The 12,601-nt window shown below is 50.2% G+C and overlaps 1 protein-coding gene across 1 annotated transcript in view; it reads right to left on the bottom strand.

The window, feature by feature from the left end:
* GLI1 (GLI family zinc finger 1) overlaps positions 1-12,601 on the bottom strand; it is a 318,627-nt gene that overhangs the window by 33,567 nt on the left and 272,459 nt on the right. The window contains exons 2-4 of the mRNA XM_069653582.1: positions 8,943-9,113; positions 7,055-7,153; positions 4,987-5,182 (exon numbers count right to left, since the gene is read on the bottom strand). Of these exons, the coding sequence (XP_069509683.1) occupies positions 4,987-5,182; positions 7,055-7,153; positions 8,943-9,039 (392 nt within the window). The 5' untranslated portion in view covers positions 9,040-9,113. The remainder of the gene's footprint in view (positions 1-4,986; positions 5,183-7,054; positions 7,154-8,942; positions 9,114-12,601) is intronic.

Raw genomic sequence — 12,601 nt, 5'->3', positions numbered from 1 at the left:
AGGGTACAGGTGCTATAACTGCCAGGTGGGGCAGGGTACAGGTGCTATAACTCCCTGGTGGGGCAGGTTACAGGTGCTATAACTCCCTGATGGGGCCGGGGACAGGTGCTATAACTCCCTGGCGGGGCAGGGTACAGGTGCTCTAGCTGCCTGATGGGGCAGGGTACAGGTGCTATAACTCCCTGATGGGGCAGGGTAAAGGTGCTATAACTCCCTGGTGGGGCAGGGTACAGGTGCTATAAATCCCTGGTGGGGCAGGGTACAGGTGCTATAACTCCCTGATGGGGCAGGGTAAATGTGCTATAACTGCCTGGTGGGGCAGGGTACAGGTGCTATATAACTCCCTGGTGGGACAGGGTAAAGGTGCTATAGCTCCCTGGTGGGGCAGGGAACAGGTGCTATAACTCCATGGCGGGGCAGGGAACAGGTGCTATAACTCCCTCGTGGGGCAGGGTGAAGGTGCTATAACTCCCTGGTGTGGCAGGGAACAGGTGCTATAACTCCCTGATTGGGCAGGGTACAGGTGCTATAACTCCCTGGTGGGGCAGGGAACAGGTGCTATAACTCCCTGATGGGGCAGGGTACAGGTGCTATAACTCCCTGGTGGGGACGGGAACAGGTGCTATAACTCCCTGGTGGGGCAGGGTACAGGTGGTCTAGCTGCCTGATGGGGCAGGGTACAGGTGCTATAACTCCCTGGTGGAGAAGGGTACAGGTGCTCTAGCTGCCTGATGGGGCAGGGTACAGGTGCTATAACTCCCAGGTGGTGCAGGGTAAAGGTGATATACCTCCCTGGTGGGGCAGGGTACAGGTGCTATAACTCCCTGGTGGGGCAGGTTACAGGTGCTCTAGCTGCCTGAGGGGGCAGGGTAAAGGTGCTATAACTCCCTGGCGGGGAAGGGTACAGGTGCTATAAGTGCCAGGTGGGGCAGGGTACAGGTGCTATAACTCCCTGGTGGGGCAGGTTACAGGTGCTATAACTCCCTGATGGGGCAGGGGACAGGTGCTATAACTCCCTGGCGGGGCAGGGTACAGGTGCTCTAGCTGCCTGATGGGGCAGGGTACAGGTGCTTTAATTCCCTGATGGGGCAGGGTAAAGGTGCTATAACTCCCTGGTGGGGCAGGGTACAGGTGCTATAAATCCCTGGTGGGGCAGGGTACAGGTGCTATAACTCCCTGATGGGGCAGGGTAAATGTGCTATAACTGCCTGGTGGGGCAGGGTACAGGTGCTATATAACTCCCTGGTGGGACAGGGTAAAGGTGCTATAGCTCCCTGGTGGGGCATGGAACAGGTGCTATAACTCCATGGCGGGGCAGGGAACAGGTGCTATAACTCCCTGGTGGGGCAGGGTGAAGGTGCTATAACTCCCTGGTTGGGCAGGGAACAGGTGCTATAACTCCCTGATGGGGCAGGGTACAGGTGCTATAACTCCCTGGTGGGGCAGGGAACAGGTGCTATAACTCCCTGATGGGGCAGGGTACAGGTGCTATAACTCCCTGGTGGGGAAGGGTACAGGTGCTCTAGCTGCCTGATGGGGCAGGGTAAAGGTGCTATAGCTCCCTGGTGGGGCATGGAACAGGTGCTATAACTCCATGGCGGGGCAGGGAACAGGTGCTATAACTCCCTGGTGGGGCAGGGTGAAGGTGCTATAACTCCCTGGTGGGGCAGGGAACAGGTGCTATAACTCCCTGATGGGGCAGGGTACAGGTGCTATAACTCCCTGGTGGGGCAGGGAACAGGTGCTATAACTCCATGGCGGGGCAGGGAACAGGTGCTATAACTCCCTGGTGGGGCAGGGTGAAGGTGCTATAACTCCCTGGTGGGGCAGGGAACAGGTGCTATAACTCCCTGATGGGGCAGGATACAGGTGCTATAACTCCCTGGTGGGGCAGGGAACAGGTGCTATAACTCCCTGATGGGGCAGGGTAAAGGTGCTATAACTCCCTGGTGGGGAAGGGTACAGGTGCTCTAGCTGCCTGATGGGGCAGGGTAAAGGTGCTATAGCTCCCTGGTGGGGCATGGAACAGGTGCTATAACTCCATGGCGGGGCAGGGAACAGGTGCTATAACTCCCTGGTGGGGCAGGGTGAAGGTGCTATAACTCCCTGGTGGGGCAGGGAACAGGTGCTATAACTCCCTGATGGGGCAGGGTACAGGTGCTATAACTCCCTGGTGGGGCAGGGAACAGGTGCTATAACTCCCTGATGGGGCAGGGTACAGGTGCTATAACTCCCTGGTGGGGAAGGGTACAGGTGCTCTAGCTGCCTGATTGGGCAGGGTACAGGTGCTATAACTCCATGGCGGGGCAGGGAACAGGTGCTATAACTCCATGGCGGGGCAGGAAGCAGGTGCTATAACTCCCTGGTGGGGCAGGGTAAAGGTGCTATAACTCCCTGGTGGGGCAGGGAACAGGTGCTATAACTCCCTGATGGGGCAGGGTACAGGTGCTATAACTCCCTGGTGGGGCAGGGAACAGGTGCTATAACTCCCTGATGGGGCAGGGTACAGGTGCTATAACGTCCTGGTGGGGCAGGGTACTTGTGCTATAACTCCCTGATGGGGCAGGGAACAGGTGCTATAACTCCCTGGCGGGGCAGGGTACAGGTGCTATAACTTCCTTGTGGGGCAGGGTAAAGGTGCTATAACTCCCTGGTTGGGCAGGGAACAGGTGCTATAACTCCCTGGTGGGGCAGGGTAAAGGTGCTATAACTCCCTGGTGGGGCAGGGAACAGGTGCTATAACTCCCTGATGGGGCAGGGTACAGGTGCTATAACTCCCTGGTGGGGCAGGGAACAGGTGCTATAACTTCCTGGTGGGGCAGGGTACTTGTGCTATAACTCCCTGATGGGGCAGGGAACAGGTGCTATAACTCCCTGGCGGGGCAAGGTACAGGTGCTATAACTCCCTTGTGGGGCAGGGTAAAGGTGATATAACTCCCTGGTTGGGCAGGGAAAAGGTGCTATAAGTCCCTGGTGGGCAGGGAAAAGGTGCTATAACTCCCTGGTCGGGCAGGGTAAAGGTGCTATACCTCCCTGGTGGGACAGGGAACAGGTGCTATAACTCCCTGATGGGGCAGGGTAAAGGTGCTATACCTCCCTGGCTGGGCAGGGTACTGGTGCTCCAGCTGCCGGATGGAGGCTGTCTTGGGCCACTATAACTGTGTGAAAGATAGCTTGATAACATGCAATGGAGTAACTATCTGGCGTGCTAAGGATTACTGGTGAAATAAGTGACGGGTTTGAATACGGGCACAGTAACTATCTGGCGTGGTGTAATGACGTCACAATCGCTGTCTGCTAGGGACAGTGTTACTGGCATGATATCTGTTTGGTAGATTGCCCTATTATTGGCGAAATAATTATCTGGGGCATTGCTTACTGATTCATTGAGACAATGAATTCGGGCACCATACATATCTGACGGGGGCATGGCTCCTGATTACATTACATGTTTCTGGTGCAACTAATGATTCTGGTACAACCTGTGGAGACCTGACAACTAAACAATAACTGGGAAAGGGTGCACAGGCAACCTCGCTGAATCCGAGATACTTGAGCTATACATTCAAATAGACTCTTATAGGAATTTCTAATAGTATGTGAGCAGCGTTGTTTCGGGTTTCCAATATCCGTGTATCATGTAACGCAGACTACGCATGTTTCGCATTTTACAGAACTTCTTCGGGCAATATTTTATAGCCATTAGAGAACGACAGCTTAATATGTAACAGCCATGAAGAGCAAACTATATACATATGCCAGGGTACTCGTATTAGTACCAGCACTGACGGACGGATGGCATACTCCCTGACTCAGATGTGGGCATACTCGTTGGCACAATAAATGTCTGAAGGGAGGCATGGCCACTATTTCAGCAAATGGTGGGGGCATGACTCCCAGGACAAGAACTGCCTGCTGAGCAGAGCTGGGTCTTGCACTGACAGGAATTGATACCACTTCTATTATCCTCATCAGAATAATACATTTACATCGCTGTGTTTACCCACTTTTCTGAAATGCACAACATTGGCGAACGAACATAATATGAAATATGACCAAACAATCCTTGCGGAAACATACAGGCATTGCCTCCTGTTAAAACAATAACACCGTTAAGAATAATTATTTAAGCAATCATTTTGGCCATGGCAGGCTGTTGTTAAGCGATTATGGCCCGAGGAAAGCAAGGGACTTAAAAGAGGCAGGGCGGGCCTTTGTCCTGCAATACAGCCCAGGGCAGTATTATTTCCCCTTAGCATCTGTGTGCTACAGCTTTCTTTTTCGGGGGCGGGGGAAAGGGAGGGCCGTCGGGGGACGAAGGGTGCAAGGTGTGCAAAACCATCCTCCAAAAATAAAAACAAAACTACAAAAGAAGATGGATGCCGGGTAAGCAAAGCAAAAAGGATACTACAGAAATGACCACGTCCTATTTAGAACAAAAAGGAGGTGCACGTGGGAGAGAGAAATGTGGCCCCAAATGTGGTAAGTGGGCAAACGTTTTAAATAGGCATCCGGTTTGGTGGGGGGTAGTAAGGCGAAGGAGGTGATGGAAGACATTCGGGGAGGTGTAGCATGGGGTGGCAAGGGAAAAGGCCTCCAGTGCTTGAAACGCTGGCTTACACTGAGAGGTAAACCCCATGCTTTCAGCTTGCTGATTGCCTGATGCAGTCAAGATCTAATTTGTATCTATCTTCAAATCAATGCAATGATGCATTAAGCAAACGTGAGCGTTTATGTAAAAAAAAATGCGTCCTTACCACTTCCGCAACCTGTGGACTGGTTAGATTTAAAGAGTGAGACTATTCAATGGATCTCAGACTTAGGACCGTTATCTATGCTATGTGCACAGGGTTGGAATGTTCTTCGGATCCTACTTTAAGTCCTTGAACATTTTGCTCCATTTCGCCTATTGGTTCCTTCTGTGGCAGCCATTTTAAGAGCACCTTGAAACAATGTACAGCAAATCATGACATGGCGGCTGCTTACCTGATAGTTCCGATGGATAGGTGGCCATAGGAGCCGTTGGCCGAGGCGCAGCGGGAGTTGATAAACGCCACCAGAGAGTTGGGGGATGTCCGGATCACCGTCTGCAGATCGACACTTGCGTCCGAGAGTGGGGAGATGGAGAGGGCCCGCTTCTTGTTCAGCTTCATGACATTACGGGGGGTGGAGTAGCGAGACCCTGTGAGCCGGAGGAGAGAGCAGGGAAACACGTCAACAGCGTGAGTGATGGCGAGACCTCTGATCCTGGTCTCTCGCCTCCCTAAACTGCAATTCCCAATCATTTACTAATAATATTCTGCAGAAGGCCTTTCCTTAACAATTCCCCTTAGATTTCTGGCGAAGAGGCCTCTCTTAATGCTTTGCTAATATTTCTGGAGACGGGAACCTTTGGACCTTTCTCCCCCTGCCATTCAGCTGAAAATGGATCTCTTATTGCATGTTTCTAATACTCTGGAGAAGCATAATCTTTTAACCACTTTACAGGGATTATAATGATATTTTAATAATTATTGTTTTTTATAACGTGCTTGATACCGAAGTGGTTTCTAATTGCGGATCCGGGATTCAAACCTGTGTTGCACTGCGTCTTGTCACTGAGCTATATTACCCGTGCCGGCAACATTTTTCCCTAACTTTTTTGACTTGGGAGAACATGCAATTGTCACCCTAAGATTTTCCGAAAAGAGACATTTTTATATTGGTTTCCTTAATTCTGCTGGTGGGTCCTCTCTTCGTCACTTTCTTTTGCCCTGCTAGCTCTAAAGGGCAGTCGTCACTAATTATGTTTTCCTAATATGTTAATTCTTTTTTCCTAATATTGCTGGACATGATCATCGTTTATTTGCATTTGATCATTATTTCTGGGGATGAGACAACACAGTTTGCCTTTCTCCCAACAGTTTTGGGGACGAGGCGTCCCTTATTCCATGCTCCTTTATAATTCTGGAGAGAATCTCTCTAACTCTCCTTATATTTCTGGAGAGTGGGGGAATCCTTATTTTGGTTTCACAAATATTTGTGGAGGGTAATCATGTTAATCCATAGGAGTAGTATTTCTGGAGCTGGAAATCTTTCAATCATTTTTCTAATATTTCTGATGAAGGGTTATTTCCTATAAGTCGTGGAAGGATAGCTCAGGGGCAACGTGCTCGCCTTGAACACAAGACGACACGGACCAACAAAGGTTGAATACCCGGGTCCACGCTTGGAAACCTCTGGGTATTAAGCGTGTTATAAATATCATATCATTATTCTGATATCCTTGATTTTTGGAGATTGGAATAGGCTCTTACTCGTCTAAACTATTGCTGGAGATGGCCTTCTCCATCTCGTATTACCTAATAATCCAGTCGGAGGGACATGCCGTATGACCTTTCCTGTAACATCTCTGGATACAGCTAGCAAGGGAGGCTGATTCATAGGAGCAGGGCCAGCCTGAGCAATGAGGATGGGAATTGTTTTATGTATCATGGGAACACACTCTATTGCCAATGATGTTGTGCTAATTGGGCCCTGAGTGCACACTTTATCTCCATTGATCATGTGCTCATTGGACCTTGAACTCACTAACCATCCCCAATGATATTGTGCTCATTGGACCTTCAACTCACTCACCATCCCCAATGATCATGTGCTCATTGAGCCCTGAACCCACTCACCATCCCCAGTGATCATGTGCTCATTGGGCCCGCAACTCACTCATCCCCAGTGATCATGTGCTATTGGGTCCTGAACCCACTCACCATCCCCAGTGGCCATGTGCTCATTGTGCCCAGAACCCACTCACCATCCCCAGTGATCACATGCTCATTGAGCCATGAACTCACTCACCATCCCCAGTGATCACATGCTCATTGAGCCATGAACTCACCCACCATACCCAGTGATCATGTGCTATTGTGTCCTGAACCCACTCATCATCCCCAATAATCATGTGCTCATTGGGCCCTGAACCCATTCACCATCCCCAGTGATCATGTGTTCATTGGGCCCTAAACTCACTCGCCATCGGTATTCATGTCCTGCTCATTGGATTGGCCCATGAACTCACCATCTGCGTTCATCATGTGGTCGCCGGCCTGAGCCATGCCGCAGCCGTGGTAGCCGGTCATGAGGTTTGCTTGGTGGCAAAACGGCATATCATTTATTCCTGAAATAGAAACAGACACGTGCAGTCAGTACAATGATATGGGATTATGCTACAATTCCTTGAGCCAACATCCATAAAGAGTCACAGGGAATGTCCTTCCATCCAAACCACCCAAAATAGAATTTATGAATGCTATGCTATAGTGTCATCCCCCTCCCATGGGAGGGTCCACCACTTGCAGCCATCTAAAACCAGAATGATGTGTCATGGGACAATCTCCAACTTTTGGCCTACTGAAGCTAGCATAGTGTGCTCTCAATGATTCCCCACACCCTGTGCCCACCATCTAGCATGCTGCCATCTGCCACATCCTGCCCCCTGAAAGAATAATATGGCTCCTTAAGATAGCATACTGGTCCAAGGTTCTAATTCCATGCCCCTTTGAAAACTCTATAGCATGCCATGGGGCGATCCCTCACCCCCAAACCACCAAAACATTCACCATTTGCCCACCACCCACCTCCAACTCCCTCCTTAACCAGAAATCTGTGCCAATGGCCAAGCCCCACGAATTCAGCGTACTGTGCCATAGGGCAATCCTCAGCCTCTAGCCCTCTGAAAGCAGTGTCTGCATCCATCTACAGCCATGTCAAGCAACCTTCCTTGCCATCCCATTAATTCCACTTCTAGCTCTCTGAAACCAGCATCATGCCACGCCCCCAGCCCCCCAATCCAGATGTCTATGCCTTGCACCAGGCACCAACCCCCAGCCTTCTGAAATTAATATTATGTGATGTGGGACCATGCCACACTCCAGCCTCCAAACCCAGATGTCTGTGCCTTGTAAGAGTAACCAACCCACAGCCTTCTGGAACCAGCATTCAAAGCCAGGTGACAATCGCACGCCTCCAATACAGCAAAACTACCATGGGGGATTATCCCCCACCAGTGCACTGTGCCACCTACACCCCCAACCTATTAAACCAGCATCCAGCGCCGAGAGGAGCCAGTCTCCCACGGCCAGTCGTCTCGTTATAATTTGCTGAGCATTAAGGTAATTCACCGTGGCGAGTTTAAGTCATAAAGTCATGCCCGCCATTTTGCATTTAGGAAATAGTTGGCCAGTGCATGGACCATCTGTGTTATCAAGCTAGTAAAATAGCTCAGCAGGTTAAGTGCTTGCTGCTGTGATTTGTGTGTGATCCAGAGGTTGCAAATTCGAATCCTGGCAATGTCGACTCAGCCTTTCACCCTTCCATGGTCGATAAAATGATTACCAATTTCTATTGGGTAATAACACTTGTATACAATAATGTTATATGTAAAGCTTTGGCTAAAAGAGGTATATACATGACTAGTCATTATTATCATATATATATATGTGTGTGTTGTGGTATATATACGTTAATGTACTGCTGCGTCACACTACATTGGGCTTCTTTGTCATGTCCAATTATAAGTAACTTCGTGTGTGGCAGCTCTGATGTATAACACATTGGTTCGCATTCTGGGAAAGTACTCATAAAATGAATGTTCTGTCCTTGGCCCAGACAAGTTAGATTAAGGAAAATATGAAATGATGCAAGGATGTTGAAGAAAGAACGTCTGAGATAAGAAGACAAAAGGCCACTTCTGTCTGTGCGGGGAGGTGTTTGCGAGAGTTACGTGCGCCTCTGTTCGGTGTTAGTTCAGGAAGTCTTGGCTCATACTGCAGACGATCTCGCTTGTGCTGACAAGATGGCGTGCGCCCAGCGGCTGTGTTGCTCAAGATCACCCCTGAGCAGGTGTCGGCTGATGCTCTGAACTGAATGCAGTGCCTCTTAGAGGCTGCCGCCGGCGAAGCACTCACCTCCTGGCCCGGCAGAGGAGGGCCCTTGCGCGTGGATGGCGCGGCGGTAGCAGGGCTCTTGGTAGCTGTTCACCGGCGGGTTCATGGCATTGTACATGGTCTGGCACAGGTGGTGGGAGTACCGGCTGCGAGGGGTGCTGGGCTGGCGTCAAGGACCACATACAGTCGAGGCTGCAAGAGACAAGATGGGCAACATTAGGCGGCGGATCTCCAGCAAGAAGGATCCTGGGGGGTGCAGGTCGGATTCTGCCACATTAACCTGATAGGGCGCCCCAAAGGACGAGGACGAGGGGGGCTATAGGCTGGTGGCCAGGATCCCAGGGGTGGACTGGCCCACAGGGAACTCTGGAGATTTCCCGGTCGGCCTCTGCATCATGGGCCTGTACCGTCCCGATAGGGCTCAATGGGAAGGTGCTAATAACGGTACCGCAAATTGAGGTACCGTTATTAGCTCTAAAGTCCCTTAACAGGTCCCATCCTTAACGCCTGGCAAAACCAGGCGTTAAGGAAGGGACCCGCCAAGGGAACTCGGAATAGGGCGCAAAGGGATTCCCGGCACTGGTGTCCCTTTGCGCCAAACTCGGAATGAGGCCCATTGACTTTCCTGAAAACGTCCCCATAGTAAACATTTTCCCTTTCACAACACGGCCTTGTTCTGAAGACCCCAACTTTGAAATGCCCCATGCCAAATGTCCAATATTGCTCTACTTGACAGTCTCGTCTACTCTAATTGTTTCTGGCATTTGCCTGCCCAACCTTTTGTTTGCTCAAGCCCAAGCTATCATGTTGCTGGACACCTTGCCAGAAATTCACAGAACCGTTCTTGGGTATTTGGGAGTGAAACTGAATCCATGTTGGACCTATTGGACTGTCATCAACCCGAACTGACCACCTCCTAATCCCACTTTAGAACTGTGATAAACATGCTGGGCCTATTTCGTCTTCGAGTCCTTTGCACACGCATGTTCTCACCCTAGTTGCTCATGCGAGGAACTAGACCAATTTCATGTTAATGTGATGGTCACATTGCTGTGTCCATTTCTTGAACATGGCGCAGGCTACTGCAAAATCCTGCCCCATATTCCCTTTTTTGGCACCAATGGCTGTGTAAATGTAATCACTGCTGTGTGCAAGTGCATGGGACATGAACGGGGTTTTTACAGTGCACAGAAGAGCATCCGTGTTTTGGACTGCATGCACGGCCACAAAGCAATGATAGGTTTGGCCCTGACCTGAGCTGATACAAACCATTTGCAAAAGGAAAGAAGTCCTAATGCACTACTTTGACTGCATTTGCAGAGGTGCTGGAGTTCAGGGGCGTAACCTATGGTCCCGGGAGTACTGCTGACTACTCCTCTGATCCCTGCTTCATCAAAATGTGAAACAATTCTGCCATTTTGAGCCGCTGTCTATTTGAGGATCCAGAATCATAGCGGCTGGTGCTGTCCAATGCAAAACCAAAGAGACCGCCTATCCCATGGAGGCAAGTATTCTTGGATTTGCACACAATGGGCCTCATTACGAGTTTGGAGGTAGCCAAGGTGTTATTAGCGCCATGACTGCCTCCAAAATCGTGTCCGGGTCCGGGTTCCTTGAATCAGGAATTACCAGGTCATTCCAACCTTGGAGGACCCGGTAATTCCTCATTCAAAAAACCCATCCCCATTCCCATTTGAGCCCCCATAGGGCTCAATGGGAATGTGGATGGAGCTAATAACGGGCCCGTTATGAGCTCCCTGGTCCCCTTGCAGGACCCGCAAAGGACGTCTGGTCTGACCGGAGTGGGTCCCGCAAGGGAACCTCGTAATAGGGCGGAATGGGTTCACCATCACTGGCACCATTACCGGTGCCAGTAAACCCATTCCGCCAACCTCGTAATGAGGCCCAATATCTCTTAAAGCCCCCCGTCTACTGGATAGTTATTCACCAGAGAGTGGCAACCCAATGCTATACCTTGTTAGTGGATCACCAGCTATGTATGCCTGGCAGTGGGCTTCCGAAATGGCAAATTGCAGTGCAAGGATACGTAGGGGCAGCACTGGGTCATGAGAGGTAACATTGACAACGTCACGCCCTGGTCTGGGAAAGATGATGCTGTGAAGCAGGAAAAGCTGAGCTACTGTGGGACAAAATAAAATAGGATGCAGCACGCCAGTACTTCCTGCAGACGCGATGGTGTGTAATCCGACAATACCACCAAGGGACTTCCAATAGTAGGGCATGGCAGCTTTCCTAGTAGAACCGTTACAGCCTAGTATCGAAGAGCTCCCACGTGACCAGGTAACCTGCAACACATTCCATTCAGATTTTAATTTGTAATGAAAGCTATTATTATGTGTTGGTTCTGAGCACTGAAATATGTACAAGCTAAACTGAAAAAGCACAAGAGACTATTCAGCTCAATTTCAGGAACTCAGACAATTGCATCCATAGCACCCAAAGTTTCACAATGAAAGACACTCAAACTTAGGAAGGGGTGTTTTTTAGCAACATGCACTGTGTACTTCTTCTTTTCCTTAGTCAACGACCCATCAGCCTATCCACGCAGTCCAAAGACACCTGTGCAGAATAAACAGTGCATGGAACTGCCTTGCAGCTTCTGTTTGGGACGTCTTGTGCTCATGGCAGGGGATGTACTCGTGCCAGGATGCATGTACCTGAAGACCAGCAAATCATGGCATGTGTTATTAGCAAATGAACGAGCACATACGCAAATAAACGTCCTTAAGTTATGCGTGGAAGGCCTGGTAAGCTGGGCTCTCTCGACTGCATTTCTGTTCTTCTGGCCGCTTTCATGACACCAATTATCTGGCAACTGGGCCCAGAGTGCCATAAGGATGTAGGAGATCAGAATGCCAGGATCACCGCAGCAGGGCTGAGCGGGAGGAGGGGACTGCTGCCCTGATGGACTGGCACGCCTCAGGGTACCATAACCGAAATGGTGTCTTCAGCTGCTAGCGAGTTGGGACAGGGCGCATCACAATCGAACACAGTAGGGGGTAAAGGGGTGAGGGGGAGCTTATTGTTTGAAGCAAGAGGCTGCAGGATATTTCCTTGTACAATTAGTGAAATGCGTTCATTTTCAGCTTGCCATATAATTGAGCACTAACTGCTGCTGGCCCTGATCATTTTAAAGCACTGTTTAAAAGTAAGCAAATACAGCAAACTTCGAGGGGAAAAACGTGACAGGCTCTTGCCATCAGGCTCATGGGCTGGGTGTCACAGCTGAGTGATGCTTCCCTCCTCAAAGTGGGAGGGATTCGGTAGGGTGACCAGATTTTAAAAATAAAAAACGGGACTGGCCACTGACATAGAAGTAGGACTACAGCTTCAGTGATGAAACTGTAGTCCTACTTCCATGTGGGGGACCTGTCCCGTGTCATGTTGTAGCGCCGGGGTAAGTTTAAAAAACCCGTCCGGGATTTGGGGATCGGGTGGCTATCATCCCATTTTTTGCAAAAAATCATGATATCCGGCCAAAAACCAGGATGGTAGCCACCTGATCCCCAAATCCCGGGACAGGGCTTTTAAACTTAAAAAAGTCTCGGGACCCTGGGACTGAGGTGCAAATACCCAGACAGGCCCGGCAAAACCAGGACTTCTGGTCATCACCCTAGGTTTCAACCCTCCCTAGCCGAACGCTGGCCCCGCCCATGCAT

The sequence above is a fragment of the Ambystoma mexicanum genome, chromosome 3q (genome assembly GCF_040938575.1).
Source record: "Ambystoma mexicanum isolate Mex_15411 chromosome 3q, UKY_AmexF1_1, whole genome shotgun sequence".
Taxonomy (NCBI): domain Eukaryota; kingdom Metazoa; phylum Chordata; class Amphibia; order Caudata; family Ambystomatidae; genus Ambystoma; species Ambystoma mexicanum.
Note: the sequence above shows the minus strand (reverse complement) of the source record. Positions and strands in the feature narration are given on the sequence as shown.